The 22,956-nt window shown below is 38.7% G+C and overlaps 2 protein-coding genes across 5 annotated transcripts in view; one reads left to right on the forward strand and one right to left on the reverse strand.

The window, feature by feature from the left end:
- LOC145470099 (intraflagellar transport protein 43 homolog A-like) overlaps nt 1–2,186 on the reverse strand; it is a 10,946-nt gene extending 8,760 nt beyond the window's left edge. The window contains exons 1-2 of one of the 4 annotated variants that reach the window (XM_081453925.1): nt 2,048–2,176; nt 248–392 (exon numbers count right to left, since the gene is read on the reverse strand). In XM_081453925.1, coding sequence (XP_081310051.1) covers nt 248–392; nt 2,048–2,067 — 165 coding nt within the window. In that variant the 5' untranslated portion in view covers nt 2,068–2,176. Of the gene's footprint in view, nt 1–247; nt 393–1,022; nt 1,702–2,047 lie in introns of those variants that run through there. The other 3 variants (XM_081453924.1, XM_081453926.1, XM_081453927.1) reach the window with 3 other exon arrangements.
- Nucleotides 2,187–2,273: 87 nt separating this feature from the next.
- Nucleotides 2,274–22,116, forward strand: LOC145469412 (tetratricopeptide repeat protein 13-like). Its single transcript, XM_081453118.1, has 26 exons — nt 2,274–2,518; nt 4,308–4,456; nt 5,911–5,989; nt 7,062–7,132; nt 7,978–8,043; nt 8,697–8,789; nt 9,253–9,369; nt 10,006–10,116; nt 11,572–11,654; nt 11,916–11,988; nt 13,014–13,082; nt 14,097–14,201; nt 14,669–14,732; nt 15,150–15,268; nt 15,427–15,464; nt 15,597–15,642; nt 16,207–16,424; nt 17,039–17,131; nt 17,247–17,330; nt 17,774–17,855; nt 17,953–18,068; nt 19,329–19,452; nt 19,742–19,821; nt 20,446–20,524; nt 21,219–21,298; nt 21,909–22,116. The coding sequence occupies exons 1-26, from the start codon at nt 2,281–2,283 to the stop codon at nt 22,030–22,032; spliced, it is 2,601 nt and encodes an 866-aa protein (XP_081309244.1). The 5' UTR covers nt 2,274–2,280; the 3' UTR covers nt 22,033–22,116.
- The last annotated feature ends 840 nt before the right edge of the window (nt 22,117–22,956 follow it).

The raw sequence follows: 22,956 nt of genomic DNA on the forward strand, positions 1-22,956 counted from the left end.
AAATTTACACAGGATTATAACTTTGACAAATAAAACTTTAAAGTAGTTTTTATTTTTATTGTTAAATATTGGATATAATAATAAGTTAAGTGAATATTAAATTTATAAAGTGGCATGCATACAGTGGAATTTCACATTGCAGCCACCATACACCTTTATCTGCATGGAGGAAACCTTCACCCAGACTTTGATGTTCCCACAAAAGCAGCCGTAATTACCAGAATTCCACTGTATGCATTTCATATACCTTGGCCATGTTGTTGTTTGTCTTTAATATGTCCCTTTTGTGTGTTTTAGATTCAAAGGAATTTTTATCAGAGATTGAAGAAGAGCGAAGTTCGTGCGTAAGAATATCTGTCCACTCGTTTAATTGCTGTATCCCGCTAACTCTCCTATGCAGAATGAAAGAGTGACAAAAGAGAAGTGAAAAGTGTTGTCATACTTGAGTGATTGTGTGTTGTGCTGTGTTGTGCTGAGATTAAAGACTCAGGCAAATGTTAGGCAAAAAAACTCTCCTCAATATATTATAATTTATAATTCCTTGATCTGGCCTTTCAATAACTTCTAAAATATTTAGTATCAAGTTAAGATATAAGCATTTGAATGACAACAATCTACAACAAGAAGGGCAGCTCCTTTGTTGAGGCAGTTGAGAAATTTGTGTATACATGTAAGCTGTGAAATATTTTCCAAAAGCAAAGACCCCAAAATCAGTAACGTTACGTACTAATTACAAAGTGATGTTAATATCCTAAACATAAAAAAAAACATTAACCCTGCTGAATCCTGTTAAAATAAGCAATACAGACAGGAAACAGTAAGCCAAAAAAACATTCAAGATTTGCAAGAAGTACAGTCATTTATGGAAGTAATTATTATTTGAGGAAGTGCTTATTTCTTCGTGCATTTTTATGTTCCCATCACTTCCTCGATGCTCTAAACAGAATATTAAGCATTGTTATTAAATGTTCTTTCATTTTCTTTCTTCCAAACAAAAATCAAAATCAAGCACAGGAGCAAACCTTTCCAGTTCAGCAATCTCTACTGGCCAAACCTTAAAGTCCATGAAAAATATTAAAATTCAACCACTGTGTAAATTAAGCGATTGAATGCAATTCATTTTCATGCAAATGTAGCAGCTAGTCTCTATTCAAAGAAAGTACAAATATGCTTTTCATAATTGCTTTAAAATCTCTCTCATATCTCATTCGCACACATTTAATCTTGACTGTCTTCTGGACATCCTTTGTTTATCTAACTTCTCCAAAAAAAAAATATCCACATATGTCTGCCCACAAATTGCTATTAGCACGATTACTCTATTGTGACTTTGGTTGATAAGACTGATCATTCTGAAGTTCAATTATGCTGAACACAGTAAAAACATTCACCAAATCTTTTATCTGATTTTGATGTTGTCAACAAGCTTTGTCGAAGAATACACAAGTAACAATTGGGGCTATTGTTCTATATTTTTTTACAGAGACTCACTCTTGTTGCAGAACAATGGGGTATTTCTAGAATTTCATTAAGCAAATAACATTGGCGTGATTTCTTTTGTTGTTTAATAAGAGATATTTTACCCTAGCCTCAATTATCTGTCTGAATCAATTATAAGAAATCAAGACCGTTTGTTGTTCCTTAGGAATAAGGGCAAAAACACAGTTATCTGGACAAGCTTGAGACCTTTTTCTGCATAATAGCTTAATATAAGACGAAGTGATAACTACAATAGAGCATAAGGTTAAGTTTTAGAACCTTAAAGCCAATAGTAAATAAACAAAATGTTCTAAACTTAGCGCCTTTCTTTTTCACTTTTTTCAGTATTTAAGATCGCAAACACGGCACTACAAAGGCTTTTTGACAGTTAAGCTTATGTTTCTGCCAAAGATGTCGTAAACATAATGAAAAGGAGCCAAATTAAGACTTAAAATACAAACTGGAAAATTCAAGATTTGAGGAAAATTTACGCTTACATGCGTTGCCAGATGAAAAGGTATCATTGATTTCATCTGTATTAGCAAACTTTGATCCGATCTGTACTTACTCTCTTAGGCGAAAAGTCATCCATGAATGTTAATATCTCCGTAAATGTCCAAAAAGATCTCGTCAATTTGTCAAAAATACAATTTTCAAAGCACTCATTTGACTAACACTACTGCAACGAAACGAAGAAACTGCTTCATTATACTTTGTGTAAGCCGTCATAAAATATCTCGCGCTTTATGTCATGCGTAAAAAGCGAGGAGATCTGGGTCATGGTAGAAGTGAAACGTAAATATGGCGGCGTGGCGCGCCTCAGTAACAATGACACGTTTTATCGTAGTATTTCTACATTTTTACTACGTCCTGGGAATGAAGGTAAGTATCACTGGAAGCAGCCACGTTTGTGTCTCAGGGTCACAAGTGGTACACGTTAATTTCGGAGCGAGTCCGATTCAACAATGTGGACTTCTCAACACCACGCCGCAAGCGTCAAAAGAAGGAAAAGAGCAAGCGAAAGATTCCCCTTCTCAAGGTTTGTATCCGTGCGAGAATACATAGCCTACGTGTTTTACGCTTAGATCCGTGTGGAATATAACCTGACAATTTTATAAGATTTGAACACAGAATTTTAACAACAAAAAGCTAAGAAGAGGCACGGAGCCGCCAGCGTCATGGGAGAATCATGTGAGAATATTTTTACTATCACTACAGTATCTAAGGGACGGTTTTCTTGCGATTAATGCTTTCTAAGTCCTGGAATATTTCTGTTTATGCGCGCGTGTTTTCGATTATAATATTATTGTTTGCCATTTCATTATGAAACACCTGATGAATGTCCACTTCGTAATTTTTCGCGCGTCCGATAATATTTAAGGTTTACTTATTAATTGTCAACAATTAATACGCGCGGGGGACCAGTACAGTGACAATATTACGCAATTAAATCAACAGTCATCTTGAGAACCAAGAAACAGTGCTTTCGTACAAAAAGTCTTTAAAACATTTCGATCGCGCGAATAACTTATTTTTGATACATTTATTTAGCGCTTCGATCGTTCGAAGGTCATTAATATTTCTCTGGGCGTCTGCCAGTGAGAAGCTAATTGAATGGCGTGGTGCGGTCTAATAATTGAAATGTTATGTTTGTAAGAATCGCAAATTATCACATTTAGTGGTAACTTGTATGTAAACTAAGCTCCAGTGATAGCTTCCAGGGACTGGTATATAAGAGAGATCGTCTCCACAAATCCTATACGACAGTAGAGGTTTCTTGCTAAAAAAAAAAAAAAATCAAAAGTTTACGAAATATACAAATGTAGATTGTGGTACACAATGGCCTCATTGTTTTTTTTTATGTTTGCTGAAAATTACAAACCTTTACAAACATGCTCTGAAATTTGAAGCTTGATGCTACAACATTTAATGACTTTGAAAGTACAAGTAAACCCTATATGAATTATGGAAAACTAGATGCATGAAGTTTGTTGCTTCTGTTCCATTGCAGTTGGTTTTTGTTTACTGACTGTATGAACTTACCATTAAAAATCTATTGATAATAACTACCAAATTATCATAAATTATAATGACAAGAAAATGAGCAAATGATTTGACTGTGTACGAGAAAAGTTCCTAAAACTAAAAAAATGTTGTCGAGTGATAATTTCTTAAACACAAGATTTTCAACTAGCATTAACCAGCTCTTTTTGTTTGGGCACACAGCATCATAATTTCCACCTGGATAATAATGAGTGACTGTATTTTATTATTTATTCCACCCTAGTATATTATTAGTAACAAAAGAATTCTATGTGTTCCTGATTTGCTTAGACAAGGTCCTAATCTTATCATGGATGGCCAATAGTGATAGTTTATATAGAGCAATCCTCCTTCTTGTAGGGTTTACCTTTGACTTTAGGAATTTACTAATCTTGGATCATTAGTGCTGAGAACATGTAGAGAACTAAGAAGCCTCACATAATATTGAGAGTCAATTAAGGTTATCTTATCTATCTGTCTGTCTCTTTTGTAAAATTGAGCCAATCAAATCTTTCAAATATTCATCATAAGTTTTTTTACACCATTGTTCAATTTTGGTTTATTATCATCTCTCTCTGGTGATTTTTCTTCCTATTATACTATCTACTAGCCTGCAAACACAGACAGATTTCCAGCTTTTGTTTCACACTGCAGAAATCCATCTGTATAATTTGGCAGGCTCTCTTGCTAAGGAATTATTTCAAAGTTTCCTTTGATTGGCACTGTGATCAGCTCAAGATGTGAAGAAATAACTTTTACGATTCTTTTGTGTCATTCCTTCACAGACTGTGGATACAAGCGGATATCTGACGCTGTTGATTCCAAACTGAAGCTACAGAAGTGTGACGATGATGGCATGAACCCTGCTGGTCCTTGTTTAAAACAACTCAATAATAAAAAGCATTTTATTATTCATACCCCAGAGCATGACAAGGTACTCCCGATCATGATCAGTTGTCAACTGAATTATTCTTGCTGCATTGTATTAAATACAAACTATTATAAATTTGGGAATTATATGTTAATAATAAGTCAAGTGGCTAAAAGTGTATATATTCAAAAATGTTTAGAAGTTTTTCGTAATCCATGACAAACATCACAGTAATATATTTGAAAATTCACGGTAGAGTTGTTTTCATGGTTCGTACACATGGCATCAAAAAATGATGCTACCGCTAGCATCATGCCGTGTAGTGTGATAACACTTATTGGATAACAAATTAATTTCACAGCTCACCTTGAGGTCTTTCTGCGTGTTTCATGTGAGTGCTCATATTCAATCATGATCAATGGCTGTCCCTTCTTGACTCATTAATCATGTTTTAGTTTTTCCCTGGCCTTGATCTATGGCCATTGTCTCTGCTTCCTTTCAAACTTATAAACAACAATGCAGCAAATTTGTTTTTGCTATTGACTGTAGTTTGTCAGATAGAATAAGGCAGGTGTTCGTAATTATTTTGTTTTGTTCTCCACCCATTTTGATCTTTATGCATCTGAGTGATTTAGAAACCTCTGACCTAGAACTGACAGTCTATTAAAAAGAAACATACCGGTGGCTCTGTTGAGCGATGGTCATTTCAAGAAAGTCTTTAAACCAATACCAGTATATTTATGACAAGTTTTCAATAGTTAATACTAATTAACCAAATATTGGGTAATCTGGATAATTTTTTTCTCCCAAGACCCTCAAATTTCCCTGAGGCGAATCCAACTCAAACATCATTTACATTTTTTTCTATTCACAACCCTTATGCCATGTTCACTTGTTCACTTGATTGAGCACTGTGGTTCCGGTTTTGTTCCAGTTGCTGTACCTGCGGGATTCTTTGATTAAGTGCTGCATTGTTGTGAATGAATGTGGTGATAAGGGGCTCATATGCAGCGCTTAAGGTGACTCAAAACAGTTTCCAGCACTTTCCAAGACTTAGAATAGACCAATTTCAATATATTAAAATTCAGCCTAAAACAACAGACCTCAGCACAAGGCTCTGGGGAAAAAACCCCACAAACTCTGTAGTTATTTCCCAGAGCTACGTACTGAAGTCTATTGTTTTAGCCTGAATTTTAATACATCGAAATTGGTCTATTTAATGGGCCATTATATCCACTCTTTATCTGTTGATGGTATAATCATGGTATCAAAGGACTGCCCAGTTATTGGTGGAAACATTATCACTTTTTAACACAAAATAGGTTACCATAGCAACAGTACTACCTGCTAAAAAGCACCCTTAATGTTAGCTTTAGTTGCTTAAAATTTAGAAACAGTATGATGAAACCCATGTTGTATTTATTTTGTTTAATTTTGATTAGCAGGATAAGATGCAACTTTTCACAAAGTTTGAAAATTCTGTACATGGGGTTCAGAGCCACCTTAATCTTTTTCAGAGTCTCCATCTTGTCATAGCACATGATGTAAAACAGGAAGTTGTTCTGACTGGAAATAATGAGATTGATAAACAAGTTGGTAAGAAAGATTTGCATCACTCTCATTCAATTACAAGCATGGTTACTTGGTAATAATTTACATCAACCCACCCCTCCCCTCCTTTGTACCCCTACACACATCCCCTGTGGTATCATTGGGTTGCTGAATAATTTGAGTAAAATTTATACATGTGCGCAATTCCAGGGGTGGTTGATCCTCTCTTCGATTGGATTTGGAAAACATCTTCTTGAAGTGTGATGTAGTATGAACGGTCTGAGCAGGCCACAAACAGACTGAATGCTGACAAATGTGAACAAGCCATTAATTTCTGAGTTGCTCTTACCTCTGTTTCAAAACGAGTCTTGGTGCACATTTTTTCATATTGAAAATACTTTTTCTCGGACATTCATTTTCTTGCAAATCAAGGTTGTGCACCAGGACCTATTTTGAAACAGAGGTAAGAAGCAACTCGGAAATGGTGTATTGTGTTGTTCCAGAGAATATTCACTCTACTTTGATGGCACAGTCTTTTGGTTTAGCCCTCCCTCCTTCCCTCAACCCAACCTCCGTCCCTCTGAAAATTATGTTTTTATTTGCTTCTTACCTCCCTTATAACACTTATTATAAACCTTTAAATTTTTAAATGGCCTTTCTTGGACTGGGTACTAATGGCTATCCTGATACCACAGTTCTAAGAGGTCCCGTTAGCGGGGGAGGGGTGGGGCTCTAAGTATCCCACATCCTGTTAATTTTTGGCCTGAATGTCCTACATTCCAGGCACAAAAATTGCCGATTTCCATACTTGATATCCCATTTTATCTGATCTTAATATTCCACATGCCATTAATTTCCCCCCCCCCCCCCCCAAAAAGAAATCCTGTGTCCCGTTAATTTTTTATGCAAAAATCCCATGTCTCGAAAACCCCCAGCTAATGGGGCCTCATTGAATGAGACCATGATAGCTACATTTCTTCAGCAAATTTCCACTGCTTTGTGATAGCTGGATAATCCCGGTATACTGTCAGACCCTCTTACTCTTTTGAATTTCAGTTACTCTATAATTTCTTAAAGTGAGAAACATTTGATACAATATCATGTACCTAACTTTCAGGTTATGCTATGCTCCTCATGAACACTGGGAAATTGGATCAAGCAATTGATCAATTTACTGATATCATCAAGGTGAATCTTATTCCATTATTTTATAGACTTAAAATAAGTTTCCATTATTTTATTCAACACTATTCATGTTATAATAATAAAGTGTATTATCGTTTGTCTCACGATGTAGTCACTTGAGATGTAGATCGCGACGTTTCGACTGCTTACTGCTAGTCTTCTTCAGGTGATAAGGTCAACTGATTGCACGGTATCATTTATATCACAAAGGTCGGCTGTGATTGGTGCATTTCAATCCTCCTATTGTTCCATTGTTCCGGCATGTAGCTGTTCCCTCAGTGGTCCGCTGTTGTACCGTTCTCCTGTTATTGTGTTTCTTGATCGTGGGTATCCATGCTTCAGGAATTTCAATTCCACTATCCCTGTTGATGTTGTTAGGGTGAAGTCTTATGTGAATCGCTTTCTTGACCCTACGTGTGTACCAGTGAGGATCTCGATCAATGAACTTGACCTCATTCCATGTCATTCCACTATTCATGTTTCATGCAAAGAAAGTCATGTCAGTTAGCCTGGGGCTAGAGGATTTTGCATTTGACTCTAGAGTGGATTCTGACCTTCCCTTGAGCAATAAGCAAGTGGCGTTTCTTGACACAATTTTTGTGAACATTCAAATGACAGAAGTACTGTAAGTAAGAGATGAAATATTTGGGGCTACTTAGAAATGGCTCTCAGGCCTGCAGATCATAGTTACAGCTTGCTCAAATGGCAATGTAAAAATTGATTTTCTTTGCACCCTGCTCTTCATTTTCTGGCATTTTAGCGTATTGTCCTGCTTATCAAATAATAGTAATGCAAAAATGTTAAATGACGATGTTTGTTTTGATTAATTTAAATGTGATGCATTGTAGGAACATCCTTGGGTCACTGCTGCTTATTTTGGTCGTGGGACAGCTTATGTTCAAAAAGGCTTACAGGTATTTTAATAATGGCTTATTAAATACATGAGAATGATGTTTTTACACATAAAGTTTTCAAAGTGCAGTTGAAATTTTGGATTCTGTCAGGATATTTAAACTTTTGTCCTTTTAGAACCTCGATTTAAAGGCTAAATGAGAGAATGAGGAGACTGGTCAAGAGTTCAAACTCCTACACTTGTTTTCTGCTGTTTTCTGTTAGTTCCTTTTTTTTCTCGTGTGATGAAAATAGTGTTATAAAGATTCAATTTGATTATTTGATCTTATACATGTATGCCTGGAAGTTCTTGCATGCTGTTATGGACTCTCCTCAATTCTCAGCTATTGTCATCATATTTGTCATTAACATGTTTAAATACTTGTTATGGTTGGTGACCGTTAATTTGCTCCTGTGTTGCATATGTTTTGTCACCTCTGGTATACTGTATATTCATCCTCAATTGACTGTGACTGAATGACAGTGCTGTGCAGTGGGGGAGGTAGTGCTCAATAACCCTTTGTTTGAATTACAGTACTGCTGCCCAGGGGTAGGGGGATAGTGCTCATTACCCCAGTCACTTCATGCACTGGCAGGGTGGGGTGCCACATGGCCTTTGAGCAGACATTGCCCCTTCCACAAACAATTTAATAATAATTTGGTATTTTCATTTCAGCACAAGGAAAATGCTGAGGCAGCAATACAAGATTTCTCATCAATTATCAGACTTAGCCCTGATAATCCTGATGGATGGATCAAGCGAGCAGAGGTATTAAATACATGTCTTTCAAAGCAGTTTATTGCTTGATCAAAGCATGTTTTACCATTATTTAGGTTTACCACTAGGCAAGGCTTTTGACAGATGTGAGAGAGTTTTGACATATTTATGACAGTGAAAAATGTACCCTGGTCACAGATTTCTGATGTTTGAGAAGATGACTTCATACCTGCCAACTCTCATGATTCTGCAAATTTTTCATCTTTTCATGGCCTCACAACAAGACCCCAATCTCACGGTTTGCAGGAAAAAATCTGGAATTAATTTTTACCTTGTGTAATAAACATGAAAAATAAATTAATGGGGGATGCTAGAGCCACAAAGTGATAATTAAAACTAATAAAGGAGAACATTGTCCTTACCCACCGGATTACATTTAATTATTGTACCCCACTGTGCAATTAGTGCTTTTGTTTACCGTTTTTTGAAGACAGAATTTTTCACCCTTTTATAGGTGTTTTCACCTCTGGGAAAGATCAAGGAGGCCTTGGCAGACATTAAAGTTGCATTGGACTTGAGACCAAGTGCTCAGTTGTTTGTCATGAGTGGAACACTGCTGTTCATGCAAGAGGTAAGGAAAGCATTAACAATACTTGCCTGAGCTACTTTCCAGGACAAAATGAACTTTTATGGGTTGTCTGTATCCAAAAATGAATATTAGACTACTAACATGCATTTCCTATTAGTGCATGATCAACAAGTCACAGCCAAGTTGACTATTACTCAATAGAAAACAAGCTTAAAAATAGATAGTCTAATTGTTTTAGTAGATGGTCAAAAGGATTACAGTCTAAAAGTTGCAATTTTGTTCATTCTTGTCAAACCAGAAATCAGCAGTAATTTTCCATTTTTAAGAGCAGTGCATGTACAGACCATCTTATATCAAGGAGTTAGGCAGTAATGGGAGAAGCAGTTGGTTATGTGGAGTTCCAATAGAACACTCTGAGTGTCTATTAAATATCAGAGCGGGTTTCAGCCAACCAGTAAAGCCTTCATTAATTTGTTTTCAAACTAGAGCAAATGGAAACTAAGGTAATACAGATGTTATATAAACAGTAAATAAATTGTACTTTCAATGTAAAAACCCAGCTATTACCCTCCCCCCTTCCCCTCCTAGGGGGATCACGGATAATAGTCAAACAATGCAAATACCTGTGTTGTCAAAAGTGGTCATAAGTAGTTTATACTATCAATGGTTTTTATTCAGGACTATGAGGCAGCTTCTGAAAGCTTTATGAAATGTCTGGCGATGGAGAAGAACCAGCCCACAGCCATGCTGTATCATGGATTATCACTGTACCACAGGGGAAGGGTGAAGGTAAATAAAGTTATTTATTACGTCTCTCCACATGAGGGTTGACAAGAGGCTAGTCTGTTGTGTTTATGTTGTGGTACAATGTTACCCTTGATATTATGGATCACTGTGTACTAAAGGCATCCCCGGTCGAGTGCCGACTAATACCCTTGATTGACCCTTGATTGACACTTGATTGACACTTGATTGATACTCAATTGACGTATCCTGATTGACACTCAGTCAATACTAGACCAACACTCCATCAACATCTGAATCAACACTTGACTGACACTTGATCGACATGTGATCAACAGTTTGTCAGTGTCAACAGACTCATTTGTAGCGATTGACACTCCCTGGTGTGTCTGCAAAAATTAGTCGACTCTCAACTGACTGTTGACTGAGATGTTGATTGAGTGTTGACCAAATATCGATCGAGATGTCAATCAAGTGTTGATTGAGATGTCGATTGAGCATCCATCGAGGGTATTCGACTGACACTTGTCTGCGGATGCGTTTAGTACACATGATCCAATATAATTTATTATTTTCCTTTGTTCTGGAGCATGGTAATGTATTATAATGCATATGATACAAAGGAAGGTACCAAGTTGTACCAATGGTGATATTGAACCACAACATAGACATTAATCAGGATGTAGCAAAAAAAGAGTGTATTGTTTGTGAATGGAGGTAGAGATAATTGGCTTTACACCTTTAGAGCGTTCGCAAAGTTAGTTTTCCAGTATAGATTTATTGCATAAGGTTAGGACACCCCTCTTTTATTACTAATGAGCACCATGTGAGATTTACATTGGAGATCTATTCTTATATCTTAGGATTTAGGATACCCTCTGTATGCTCTAGCTAGCTTTGGTTTCAGACACAAGTTCTCTGGTGTAAATAAAGGCCTAAATCTATACTTGCTATGCATGAAGTATGTTTATCAAATCAATCAATTGCACAGTGTTATTGCTGTCCTGTCTGTGGCTTCACCAGAAGCCTGTTTCACTCTGATACCATGACACGAGATGAGACAGATCTCCAGTGACTACTGTGTGGAGTCACCTGCCTCTTTTTAATTCCCATGTCTTGTGATTTAGGTGTGGAGGCACGGTGGCCTCATGGTTAGTGTGCTCGTCTCCGGATCGAGCGGTCTGGGTTTGAGTCCTGGCTGGGGACATTGCGTTGTATTGTTGGGCAAGACTCTTTCCTTTCACAGTGCTTCTCCCCACCAAGATGTATAAATGGGTACCACAAATTTAATGCTGGGGGTAACCCTGCGATGGACAAGCATCTTATCCAGGGAGGAGTAGAAATACTCCCAGTTGCTTTATGCTACAGAAATCAGGATAAGCCCCAGCCTGGTGAGCCACTTGGCTCATATGCAGACTTCACCTGCCTACCTTGTGACTTTTGTCAGAGAATTAAGTACATGTAGTAATTCAGGTTCAATCTGTGTCTTTTCTTCCTAAGGAATCCATAGAAATTTTTAAACAAGTTCTGCAAACAAATACAAACCAGGCAGAGTGTCACCGCAGCTTGGGCCATGCATATAGGTATGTCACATGATGGATTAGACAGACAGACAGGTGGACAGACAGACAGACAGACAGACAGACAACTATTTATTGGAGAGAAACGGGTTGAGGAATAAAACTTATGAAATTTAATCTGTTTGAAGAATTCAAAGGAAATGTATTTCATTCGAATAAAGTAACTTTTAGTTGATATTTAGATTTTGGGATTTAAAATTTAGTGTATGTCTATAGATATTATATCAACTGATCTGAAGTACAAATAATTGTCACATTTTTCAGGGAGCTAGGAAGCCCAGACTTTGCCCATTTACACTTCACAGCAGCTGTAATGATGGAGCCAACAGTTGCTCAGGTTTGTAAATGTTGTTGTTTTGAAATTTGTGAGAACTTATGTCGGACACTTTAAGGCCTGGCCAAACGCTTGAGGCTTAAAGGAGCTACTTCGCGGTTCGCACATTTTGAAGAGTTTAGCCTAAATTTTTCAAGATCGTCATTTGCAATCCGTGGTAATCTTCTCCATCCTTAAACCATCCTTGTTCTTTTTTGGCTCGTTATAACTTCTTTGGTGTTTTTTATTTTGCGGTTTCTTATATTTTAAGGTTCAGTACATTGTAAAAGATGTCTTAGAATATCGTGGCGTAGCTCCTGTTAGTCGCATGCTAACCTTGCATACAGACTTGCTTTGGGTGGTCAAACAACTCTCAAGTGTAGTGCACGCTAGTTGCAGAAAGCGACAACGAATGAAATGCGATCCGGTTGCCAAATGGTGACAACAATTGCGCCAGTTTACATGGAAATTCGATCAATTTAGTAAGCTTTATTGGCAATGAATATGTACAAATTTACCTAAAATAGTAAGAAACAAAACAATGAAAGAAAGAAAAGGGAGTAATTCACCAAAGGGCAAGCGCGAACGGGACGAGAGTAGTACCCATGCGAGGCGCTTCCTATATCTCATTGAAAGTGAATGCAAGTCAACACGGATGCGCACGAGTCCTGGCCAAACGAAGTCGCAAGTGGATACAAGTTGGCGTTCACTCTTGTAGGCCTGAATAGTTGGATAAATAGTGTTGTAGTTCCACGCTCCACCTAGGTTACAAGTGGCTAAATTGGTGAATTGTTGAATTGTCTGGGAACGTATCAAAATGCTGGAGGTAACCTTGCAATGGGCTAGCATCTTATCCTGGGAGAAATAACGATACCCCTAACCGCCGCCTATCTTTTCCTTCATTGATAAAACAAAATTATTTTTCCCATCTTACTCGACCTTGAGAAGTCATGCACTGTTTTGCACCATCGTCCCTGTGTTCTAACCCATTCTCTATAAATGAGTGCATTTTTTACAATTATCTTGATGGAAATGAATTTCTTTGGCAGAACTATCATTCCAGGGGGATTCTTAATTACATGCGTGGGAAGCCTGCGGAAGCCATCACTGATTTGAAGGTATGCGTTTTAGCTGACCCTTTTGTTTCCAAATAGTCTGCGAACAGGCTCTCGTAGTAGGCCAGGCCGGCCAGCAGCAAGGCCGCAAGAGTCCCCTCTCCGACGTCGTTTGTAAACTCGCTCGCGCGCTGAAGCGAACAGCCGGAAAGCGTTTGAGTGCGTTAGTGCCTCGCAGGCTGGTTTCCAAAGAAAGTGTAAGGCCCAGTGTCATAATAGGCTGAAACCTGATTTACTGTTTGAAACAAGGGAACCAAGTGAACAAGACATGACAAACTTTACTTGGCTGTTGGCGGCCTTTCCTTTCACTTGGGTATACGTAGCGCAGAAAGCAGCGAAATATGATCAAGAAACTGTCTGTATTTCGCTAACGTGTTTCCACCAGCCTCTTAAATTTTTTGAAACATGTTTTCTCCAATCTCGTACGTATACGTCATTGCTCTCACATAGTGACACGTACACAACCCACAGGAGTTTACTGGCGACGAAAGTTTACGCCCAGAAAGTGCCAGAAAGACAAGAGTCCATACAAACCCCATGAAATACAAGCGCTAGGAATTAAAATATTTTGATTCTTTTGCACTTGATCAAACGTGATCGCGTCACTGAGCATTTGAATTTGCACTTAGAGACGGACCATTATTTTTTTCAGGGGGAAAGGCATTTTCCAAAAGAACATTCCTGCACAGCAAAATCGGCTGACAAAACTCATGCAAGAGGAGCCATGGAAAAAAAATCGAACAAGTGCTTTCTACTATCCTGGCCCTGTGTTTGGGTTTAAAATATTCTTGCACAAGCCTTTGTTCACCAAAAAAACATCATGCACAACCTAACGGTCGTGAGAGAAACATGCCCCAGAAAATTGCCCACTCCCCCCCCCCCCCCTTATCAAAAATATAACGGTCCGTCCCTTATGTTTGCGTCAGTGGTAAATACCCAGGTTTTATCGAAAAGAGTTTACGTTACTCTGTACGTGTATTGTGTTTACTGTGTTTGACGTCTACCTCTTCTTTCCAGGCGTGCTTGAAGTACAACCCTAAGAGCATTTCATGCAAGTACTGGAAGGGAGTTAGTTATGCTGCCATTGGGAACTTTTACGAGGCTGTTAAATCAAGTGCCAAGGTTTGTGCAGACTACAATCTTATCCCTGCTTTGTAATCTCAAAATGACATTTAACAAAGATGAAGAAAAAAACAGAGGTAATAACAGTACTGAAAATGAACGACAGCTTGAAAATTTCAGGCTATATCTTTTATGTGCCATCCGTGACAAATACGCTCGAAAACTAAATTCTCCCCATAAGGATTCGAGAAAATGTATGAAAAATATAAGGAGAATTTTGATTTTGAGCCAGACGTAACAGCAGAAGAAGTAGAGCTTTGCTCAGAAGTAATGTTAGTCTTGCCACAGGACGACCTTCGCTTAATCTTACGCTTATTCACCTGCAACAACAACAACAACATCTTTTATTTAAACACGGTGGGTTTCAAAGCTAATGCAAACCTGCAAACCAACAGGGCAGGGAAGAATTACTGGAAAGGATTTTTAGAAAGTCCAAAATAATGTGAGTTCTATTTTTTGGCTTACAGATTCTCTTGTCGAATTCATCTCCAATGCAGAACGTAGATGTTATCAAAAGTCATTACCTCAAAGGTAAGCAGCATTTTTACCGCGGTTTCTGTAAAAGTAATATCGCTAGTGCACAGGAAATATGTCCTTCATTTCCTACATCGGAAGCAAAAATAGAGGAAAAAATATCGGCAGTCGTTGAGCCATAGAATGCTAACGTCTTCTTTGACAAGTACGGAAAATATTGCCCTAGAAAACTTGAGTCAATGGCTCGCCACTATCCATGGAGTTCCTTTGATTGGCTACGCTGTAACCAATCACAGGAAGATGTTTTTCAACCAATCAAAAGTGACACACCTTGACTTGACTTACGAGTAATGTTTTCCCGCGCTTAGTGCTGGTAACATTTTTACCCGCGCTTTGTGCCGGTTACTTGTTTTCCCGCGCTTGACGCGGGTGCATGTTTGAGTGATGGATATGACTTTTTTCCTCTTTGATCAGAATATTCACGGTACCTTCACTCACACCTGGACACGCCCCTGTCAGAGTACTCGCCGGACACAGACCTTGATGGTCGGTTGAAGGACTTATGGGTCAAGGGCTTGCCTTTTAATGCTAAGGTAGGTAGAGTTGTGACTACTTTATGCACGGTAAAGAGACTTCTGTTGTTATTTTAGGCAGACTTAATAACAACTGTTAAAGTTGAAATTCCATGTAATTAAGCTTACAATGTATTTGACATTTGTATTGAACCATCTTCAATTTTGTTCTGTTGTAGAATTACAGCGAACAACCTGGAATACAGCCTCATATACGGTTAGTAAATTAATGAGGTTTACTGAAAATCACCTAACTTGGCTTTTCCTTCGCATTCAGTATGTGGTATTCTTTCTGTCTCCTTGGAAGTATGCGTTGAACAAAATATTAACTAAGCTCTTCTTCCAACAGAGAAGTTGAAGAAGTGTCCTTTGATTATTTGAGCCCGGATGCACAGGTAAAGTTAACCTTAAAAGCATGAAAACTAAGACACTGTTAATTCGCCAATAACATGAAACATTCGGGGAGCAAGTTTTGTATAGGATTTTGGAGACGAAAGGTCTAATTATGCCCACAAAATTAAGTTTAAACTAAACAAATGTTATTTGTTTAGTTTAAACTTAATCATAGTTGTTTAGTTTAAATTTAATATCGTAGGTCTACATATCTTTTGTGAATGTTAACAGTTTTGAGCCAAAATTGGAATTACGCTTGGTTGCCTTATACTAGCATGTTTCACTTTTTTTTTTTTCATTTCTATTTGTTTGGTTCGAAAAATATGTAGACCTACGTTTTTGTTTTGGCGTCACAGCCTGACTAGTCCCATGTGCTAGGCCCCCGCGGTTTCTGACCCAACCAGAAGTGAAATTTTACGTTTTCCGATGGTTAAGACGCGGTGAAGAAACAAAGATATCCATTTTCTTCGATATCCATATCACCATCTCGCGTAGATTCCATAAACCATGCAAATAAACAAATTTCTGTCGTATACACTTAATTAACTCTCGATGGTTTTCCGTAGTTTTTGTTGTGTAAATCCTCCACACTGGGTCCCTTGGTTCAGTACCATGCGGACGGGTTCTTGCCCAACGTTCGACATCATCGTGCCATGGGTTTGGCAATCCTTGATGTGGCTCAGGTAGCGCATAAGAACTGGAAAGCGGGCAGATCATCAAAAACGAACCTTAAGAAAATAGCTTCTTGGAGAGACATGTTTGATGTGGCCGTCAAGTGGAGAAGGTAGGGAAAACACTCAAGTCAGCTATGTTATATAAATTTCACAATATGTCAAATGGATGCTGCGTGATTCAAGTTCGCTGCACGTGAATGACACAAGCTGCAAATCAGTGCCAAGTTGTTCAAAAGCAGGATAATGCTAACTAATATCAATTTATAAGGCAAGGAAGCCCAGAGAAGCCAATAAGGCTTATGTAAAGGACTACCTTAAAGAAATCTAGAACAAAATAATAAAAATGCTGTCATCGGCACACAGAATGATCATAAGTTAGGATAAAAAATAGTTAAACAAAGCTAAACGCGCAAATGCGCAAAAGCAAAGGAAGACAAAAAGAGCAAAAAAAAAAAAAAAGAACGTACAGGCACACTAAAAGAAGTAATATATTCTTATACTAAGAAAAATGATTTAAGTTTAGACGTGGACACAGAAGCTGTAGAGGCATTTTGAATTTCAGTGCTGAGAGACTTAAATAATTTTGGGGCCTTGAAAATGCTGTGCGCATTTCCTTACATTTGTCCTACAGTAAGGCAAACGGAAGGCACTCTTAGTTTTAGTATTGCATTTATGTACGTCACAGTCAAGTAAAAACAGTATTTTGTATTTTGTTCACGGGTAGAATTTCTGATCCTGAGCAGCCCGTGTTCTGGTTGGACATGATGCCAGAGAAAAGTGTTAAAACAGGATTTAATTTCAGGATGAACTTGTTAAGGTTTGTGGGAAGTCTTTGATTTATGCCAACATGCACTGATATTTTGGCCTTGGACTGTCTGCAGTGCACTGCTATCTAAAAGTCCTTACCTTACCTTACCTTAACTTTGTTTCAGGGGACAGTTAAAAAGTGTGAGATACTCTGACTATTTCGAAAAGATTTTCCAGTTTACCAAAACAATGTTACAGCACTTGTACAGGTCAGTACAGAGGGGTTTTTATTTGTTAATAAATAAATACTTTACTGGAGAAAGTAGATCTGAAGAGAGGGAAACCACTGGATATTTAGCCTGCAAACGCAGACGCGTGTTTGCGGCTGTCGCTTATCTCCGCATGAAACAAGAGCTGAAAAAACGGATGCTCTCGCAGGCTACTAGACATTTGGCAGAATCCTAAGGACTGGAGGGGACCGCCCTCGGTGGTCCATTTCTCGAACCCCGATCTCTAAAATCTTGTATCCGCCCCAGCATCTCTATTTAGTCTTTGCCTAATCATGTGTAACAAACATTTCTCTTTTTATATCTATAATACTAACAAATATAAACTCTGTAACTAGTGCGCAATAAAGAAGTTGAAGTTGTAGTGGAGTTTTCTAATCTTCCTGTGTGTGTGTCGCTCCTGGAATTTTTTTTTCTGTTTTCAGAGTGAATGAATTCAATACGAAGGAATTCAAGAGGCAAGTAGAGAAGGCAAAAACATGCCGCGAGCTAATACAAGTTCTTAAGGTGAGATCATCATCAGTTGATATTATTGTCTTACATGTTGATCGTTATAATAAAACGTTTGCATTGCACGGTTGTTTATTTGTATTCGTTCTCTCAGCAACACGATACAAGTAATCAACAGCCCGGTATGATCTTATCCACTCACGTATCCAGTTCGAAAACTGGAGGAGGCACAAAGAGTTTAGAAGGGCTGAATTTAAGTTTGTCGGAAAGGTACGTGGATTTAATTGATTCATTTGCTGAGGAGATTAGATAGAAGGCATAGAGTTATTTATTCCGAAGATTGTCGAGAATAGTTGCCAAGTCAATCCTTTTGCCGCCAAAAAGTGCCATCAATTAATGAGAACTTGTAGCGATTAGACGTAGCCTACGCGAGCGCGGGAAAAGTTGAGGAAGCCAATTCGCTATTTGCTTAGTTTTGTACCTGGTTGGCAAAGAGTACAGCATCTTTTCTCTGATTGGATAGAGTTATGACAAGCATATAAAATCATGCTCTCGACTGTACAACCTTGATACAGTCGAACCTCTCCACGACGGCCGTTGGGGACAGAAGAAAGTGGTTATTGTAAAGAGGTGGTCGTTATGGGGTGGTAGGGATGTAATATGACACCTGTTTTTCTTTCGGGGGGATGCAACATTTTGGTGTTGAAAAAATGCGTATTGTTGCATATAAATACGCAACACAATCAAAATATATCAATAAAACTGAAACCGAACATAAACAGAGACCAACAGCGCACGATATGGATCAAGGTTCGTGACCTTTTACAATAATACATGGGGTTTTGTATATGCTGTTCGTCAGTCGTTGATTAACTGGCCGTTGTTGAGAGGTTATTTTGGTAGTTGCGGCGTGTTTTAGTGAGCGTTGCCGTTGTGGAGAGGTGGCTGTTGTAGAGAGGTTAAAATAGAGAGCTAAAGCAATGACAACGGCGGCCCCGAGGACCAGTGAAAAAAGAATTTATATTTTACCTTCGAATTTCGCAATTTTCTAGATTTGTTCAGTGCGCCTTTTGGTTTCAGAACTTGCTTAAGCTAAATATGTAATGTCATTGCTCAATTCTAAATGAAAATACTAAAACTTAGCCGCCATCGTTCGTGTTCTCCAAAATGCGCAGAACTTAGTCATTTCACGTTGTTATTGTGCAGAGGACGGTAAAGAGATGTTCAAAGATTTATAACGCACGTGTACAGCCATTGTTCTACTCATTAAACCTTTTGTTTGGTGGCCATTCTCGTTGCCATTGCCGTCGTTGTTTGCTTAAGCTTTCTATTAATGAGAGTGCATGTATGGACTGTCGGCCGGGACAAAAAAATGGCCGTTGTAGAGAGGTGGTTGTTGGTGGAGGTTCGACTGTAGCGCCAAAGTTGCCTTTGAAATTCTTTAGATCCAATACAATTCTAAGACGATCGAAAATAATTTACGCTGGCCCTTGTTTGTCTTACAATGACTGTTTAACTTCCTATTACCAGTGGTTCAAACATATTGTTTACAATGGACACACCTACAACTCCTTCAAGAACAGCGGGTTACCACTCTGAACTGGATCATATCTGGCGACACCTGAACGATGAAATGAGGAGGCCTGGAAACAAGGTATGGCGACTCTCGGAAAATGTCTAATTTCAACCAATCAGTAAACAACTAGATCTTCACGTGAGTTGTGCCGTAAGCTGGCCGCAGCCATGTCTTGTTGCTAAGCAACCTCTGTATAGACTATCACGGGATCAACCAACCATTGCAGGTTGGATTACAACCAACATTTCCATCGAAATTAGGATTGTGATAATTAAATTTTAGTGTAAAATTGATTCTTCTTCTCAACACAAGTTGATTTGTGTTTATGTTTTTTGTTTTTGTCTTTTTTTTTTTTTTTGTCATACAGGATGTCGATGTAGTTGGTAATGATATTCTATCTCTGGTGTACTACTTTTTTAATCTGATGCCTCTGTCACGTGGGTCCAGGTACCGCTAAAAATCTCTGTGTTTATTTTAAAAGAAAATATTTTAGTCAAATGCTGCAAGTCCTTGACATGGTGTTAACTTTTGTCACCTTAAAAAAGTTCAAACTAAATTTTTCAAATTCGTCGTTTGTAATTCGTGTCAATCTTCACCATCCTTAACCATCCTTGTTTCTTTATGGTTTATTATTATCTCTTTGGTGTTTTTCTGTCTTAGTAAACTACTATTTTCAGGTTTCCTTCAATTTAGAGGTAATTTTGTACTCGGACAAAATACCGTGACTGAGCTTTGTTTGTGTAGAAAAATTCAATGTTAATTAATATTTTCACGACAAAACGTTAGTGACTCGTGGAGTATAAATTGCCCAGTTTCTGTATGGCTTTCTCCCAGACCTTTACGGTCAATTGATTTCGGTGACGTATCCGAGGCGCGTGCGCATGACTCGAAAATGATTGACCGAGGTGAAATATCGCAGCCGAGGAACTAAGCAAGAGTAGAAACGCGAGACTCCACAGAAGGCGCGACACGGTAATAACGCTTCCTGCTACAATTTCGTCAAGAGGAAAGGAAATTTTTTTTTTTGCGTTATAATGTAACATGGATGATCTGTCTTCTTTTCCGTAACAGTGCTGTGGCATATACTGTGGCACTAGGCCTTTTCCTCGCTGTTGGACGAGAAACCACTGGCAAAATACCTCCAGGAAAGGTATGTACACACTCCAGACCCGTTCACACCCCGCCGAAGAAATTGGAAAACGGCGCTTTCACTCTGAAAATGCACCAAATGTTTTTTCCATCCACACTACGCCGGAGAAATGTGAAAACGTAGCAATCACCGGTCATTTTGGATTTGTGGTCGAGGAAGACTCGGGCAGGGAAATCACGTGATTATCGTGACGCCATCGTTTTCGAAAAGCTCCGTTTTCAAAATGTTTTCCGTCCACACGAAAACGCAAAGCCGGCGCTTTCAAATTCCTCCGGTTTGAAGAGCGTTTTCGAAAAGCTTGGTTTTCGTGACTGATTAGCGTGGACGGTGGGCCTAACCGGAGAAATAAAGCTGCCTTTTCACATTTCTTTGGCGTAGTGTGGATGGGGGCCTTGGCGTCATGAGGCGGATCTAGAAGGAGGGGGGTGCTTGCCTGCTCGAAATGTGGGTAGGGTAGTGAAGGTTACCTAGGCGGTTCTTTCTTCAATAAGAGGATGTGTTCCTAGAAGAATTCGCTTTACAGGAAATTGATTTTTTAGGAAGTAGACGTTTTATAGATGTTGACGTTTTAAGGAAGTCGGCTTTAACAGGAAGTAGACTCTCTATAGGAAGGAGGCATTTTCTACTATTGCGTAATTCGAGTTAAAATTATATTATATTTATATTTGTTTGTTTGTTTTTGTGTTGTCCGCAGGAGGTAGATCTAGAAGCGATGATCGGTGGTTCAGTAGAGAATTTCACTAAGAATGTAAAAGGATGGCTCGGTCTGAGAAAGTAAGACACATCAAGAATATCACTTTTTTTTTCAGTGCAAATTGTTTGAGTGAGCACACGGGCCCTTGCGGGGGGGGGGGGGGGGAGAACTCCATTTAATTAAAAACTCGCAGATGCTGGTCTTTTCGCTTAGAGGTATAAATCAAGGATTTTTGATGAGGAAACGCCACTATTTTTACCTGTCAAGGTATCTCTTAGGGTGCACTCGAAGAAATAATAACGAAAGAAACGCCCTTATTTCCGTCTTTAGGCTCGATTTCCGCTGGGCTCCCGAGTCTGGTTTTCTAACGCGGGCTCCTTTCCTGAACAGCGATGGTAATCGAACTTATTCCGTTATAACAGGTTTTTTTTTAAGTGGTATCTTTTAGGGTTCAAATAAAGCTTGAACCACATCCAGATTGGTCTCCTTTAGGTCCTTTAGGGGTTTAATTCAAATTTTCCATCGAGCATCCCCGACTTTTTTTCACATGGGGTCCCCCTCGGGCACAGGGGACCCTGTTGTGCTACGTCGCGCTCCATACCCCATTAGGAAGCCTTCATTAGAAGAGGAAAAAATCTGTCAGACCCTAGTGTACTTAAACAAATGTTCGTTGTTTTTCTACCCTTCTAGGTTGTCAAAGCCTGTGTCGTCCCTGCCACTTGTGAGTGAAGTCTTCCCCACTCTGAGGACTGTGCTAGAAGCTCTCAATGTACGCTTCACGGAGGCAGACTGCAAAGACTTGAAATCTGTTTAATTTTTATCGAACTGCGTGTAATTTTAACTAAAATGAAGAATATTGTCATACTTGGTAGATAAATAAATTTTCCTATTTTCCAAATACAGTGACCGTGTCTTAACTGAATTCGCTGGCGAATCAATATGGCATCTTACCAACTTATCTTTTACGATGTGAGTAACGCGACACGCGAGTAATAGCCTGCATAAAAAGCGTTGCTGTGGGAATACCTTTTCCGCATTCTGGCCGCGCGCCGAAGTTTTCCGCATTCTGGAACGAGAGTAACAAAAGCGATTTTTTGTCTTTCTTTTTTTGCTCTTACTCCAATTTGCGCGCAGCCAGAATGCGGAAAAAACTCAAAGTAGGAGAACGCTTGCTGCCCAGGCTAGCGGCTAAAGTCGTTTAGTATAATTACTCACGCGATTATAGAAAATTCGCGCGTTCTCATTGGTCGAGAATGGAGTCGTATTCCGCTATATTCATATATTCACCTCCGACTATGCTTTTCAAATTGGCCGCCTCACGCTTTGTCAATGTCTCTGAAGGAGAAATGAATATAATGAAAGCAAATGCTGTTCGAGAAATACCAAACATGCTAAAAAGTTCGGAGTGACACTTCAAAAATAAGATGTGAAAATTGTGCTAAATATGACGAGACGCGCTTGAACAACATTGCCAAACAGAATGAGTCACGTTTGGAAAAGTAGGTCACACTTGGAAAAAAAGGGTCACGCTTGGAAAAATGGGTCACACTCTTGGAAAAATGGGTCACAATTGGAACAATAGGTAACACTTGAAAAGAGGGTCACTCTTGAAAAAATAGGTCACCCTTAAAGAAATGGGTCACATTTGGAAAAATGGGTCGCTCTTGGAAGAAAGGGTCACACTTGTAAAAATGGATCATACTTAAAAATATGGGTAACTCTTCGAAAAATGGGTCAC

This window comes from Orbicella franksi, chromosome 15 (assembly GCF_964199315.1).
Source record: "Orbicella franksi chromosome 15, jaOrbFran1.1, whole genome shotgun sequence".
Classification (NCBI taxonomy): domain Eukaryota; kingdom Metazoa; phylum Cnidaria; class Anthozoa; order Scleractinia; family Merulinidae; genus Orbicella; species Orbicella franksi.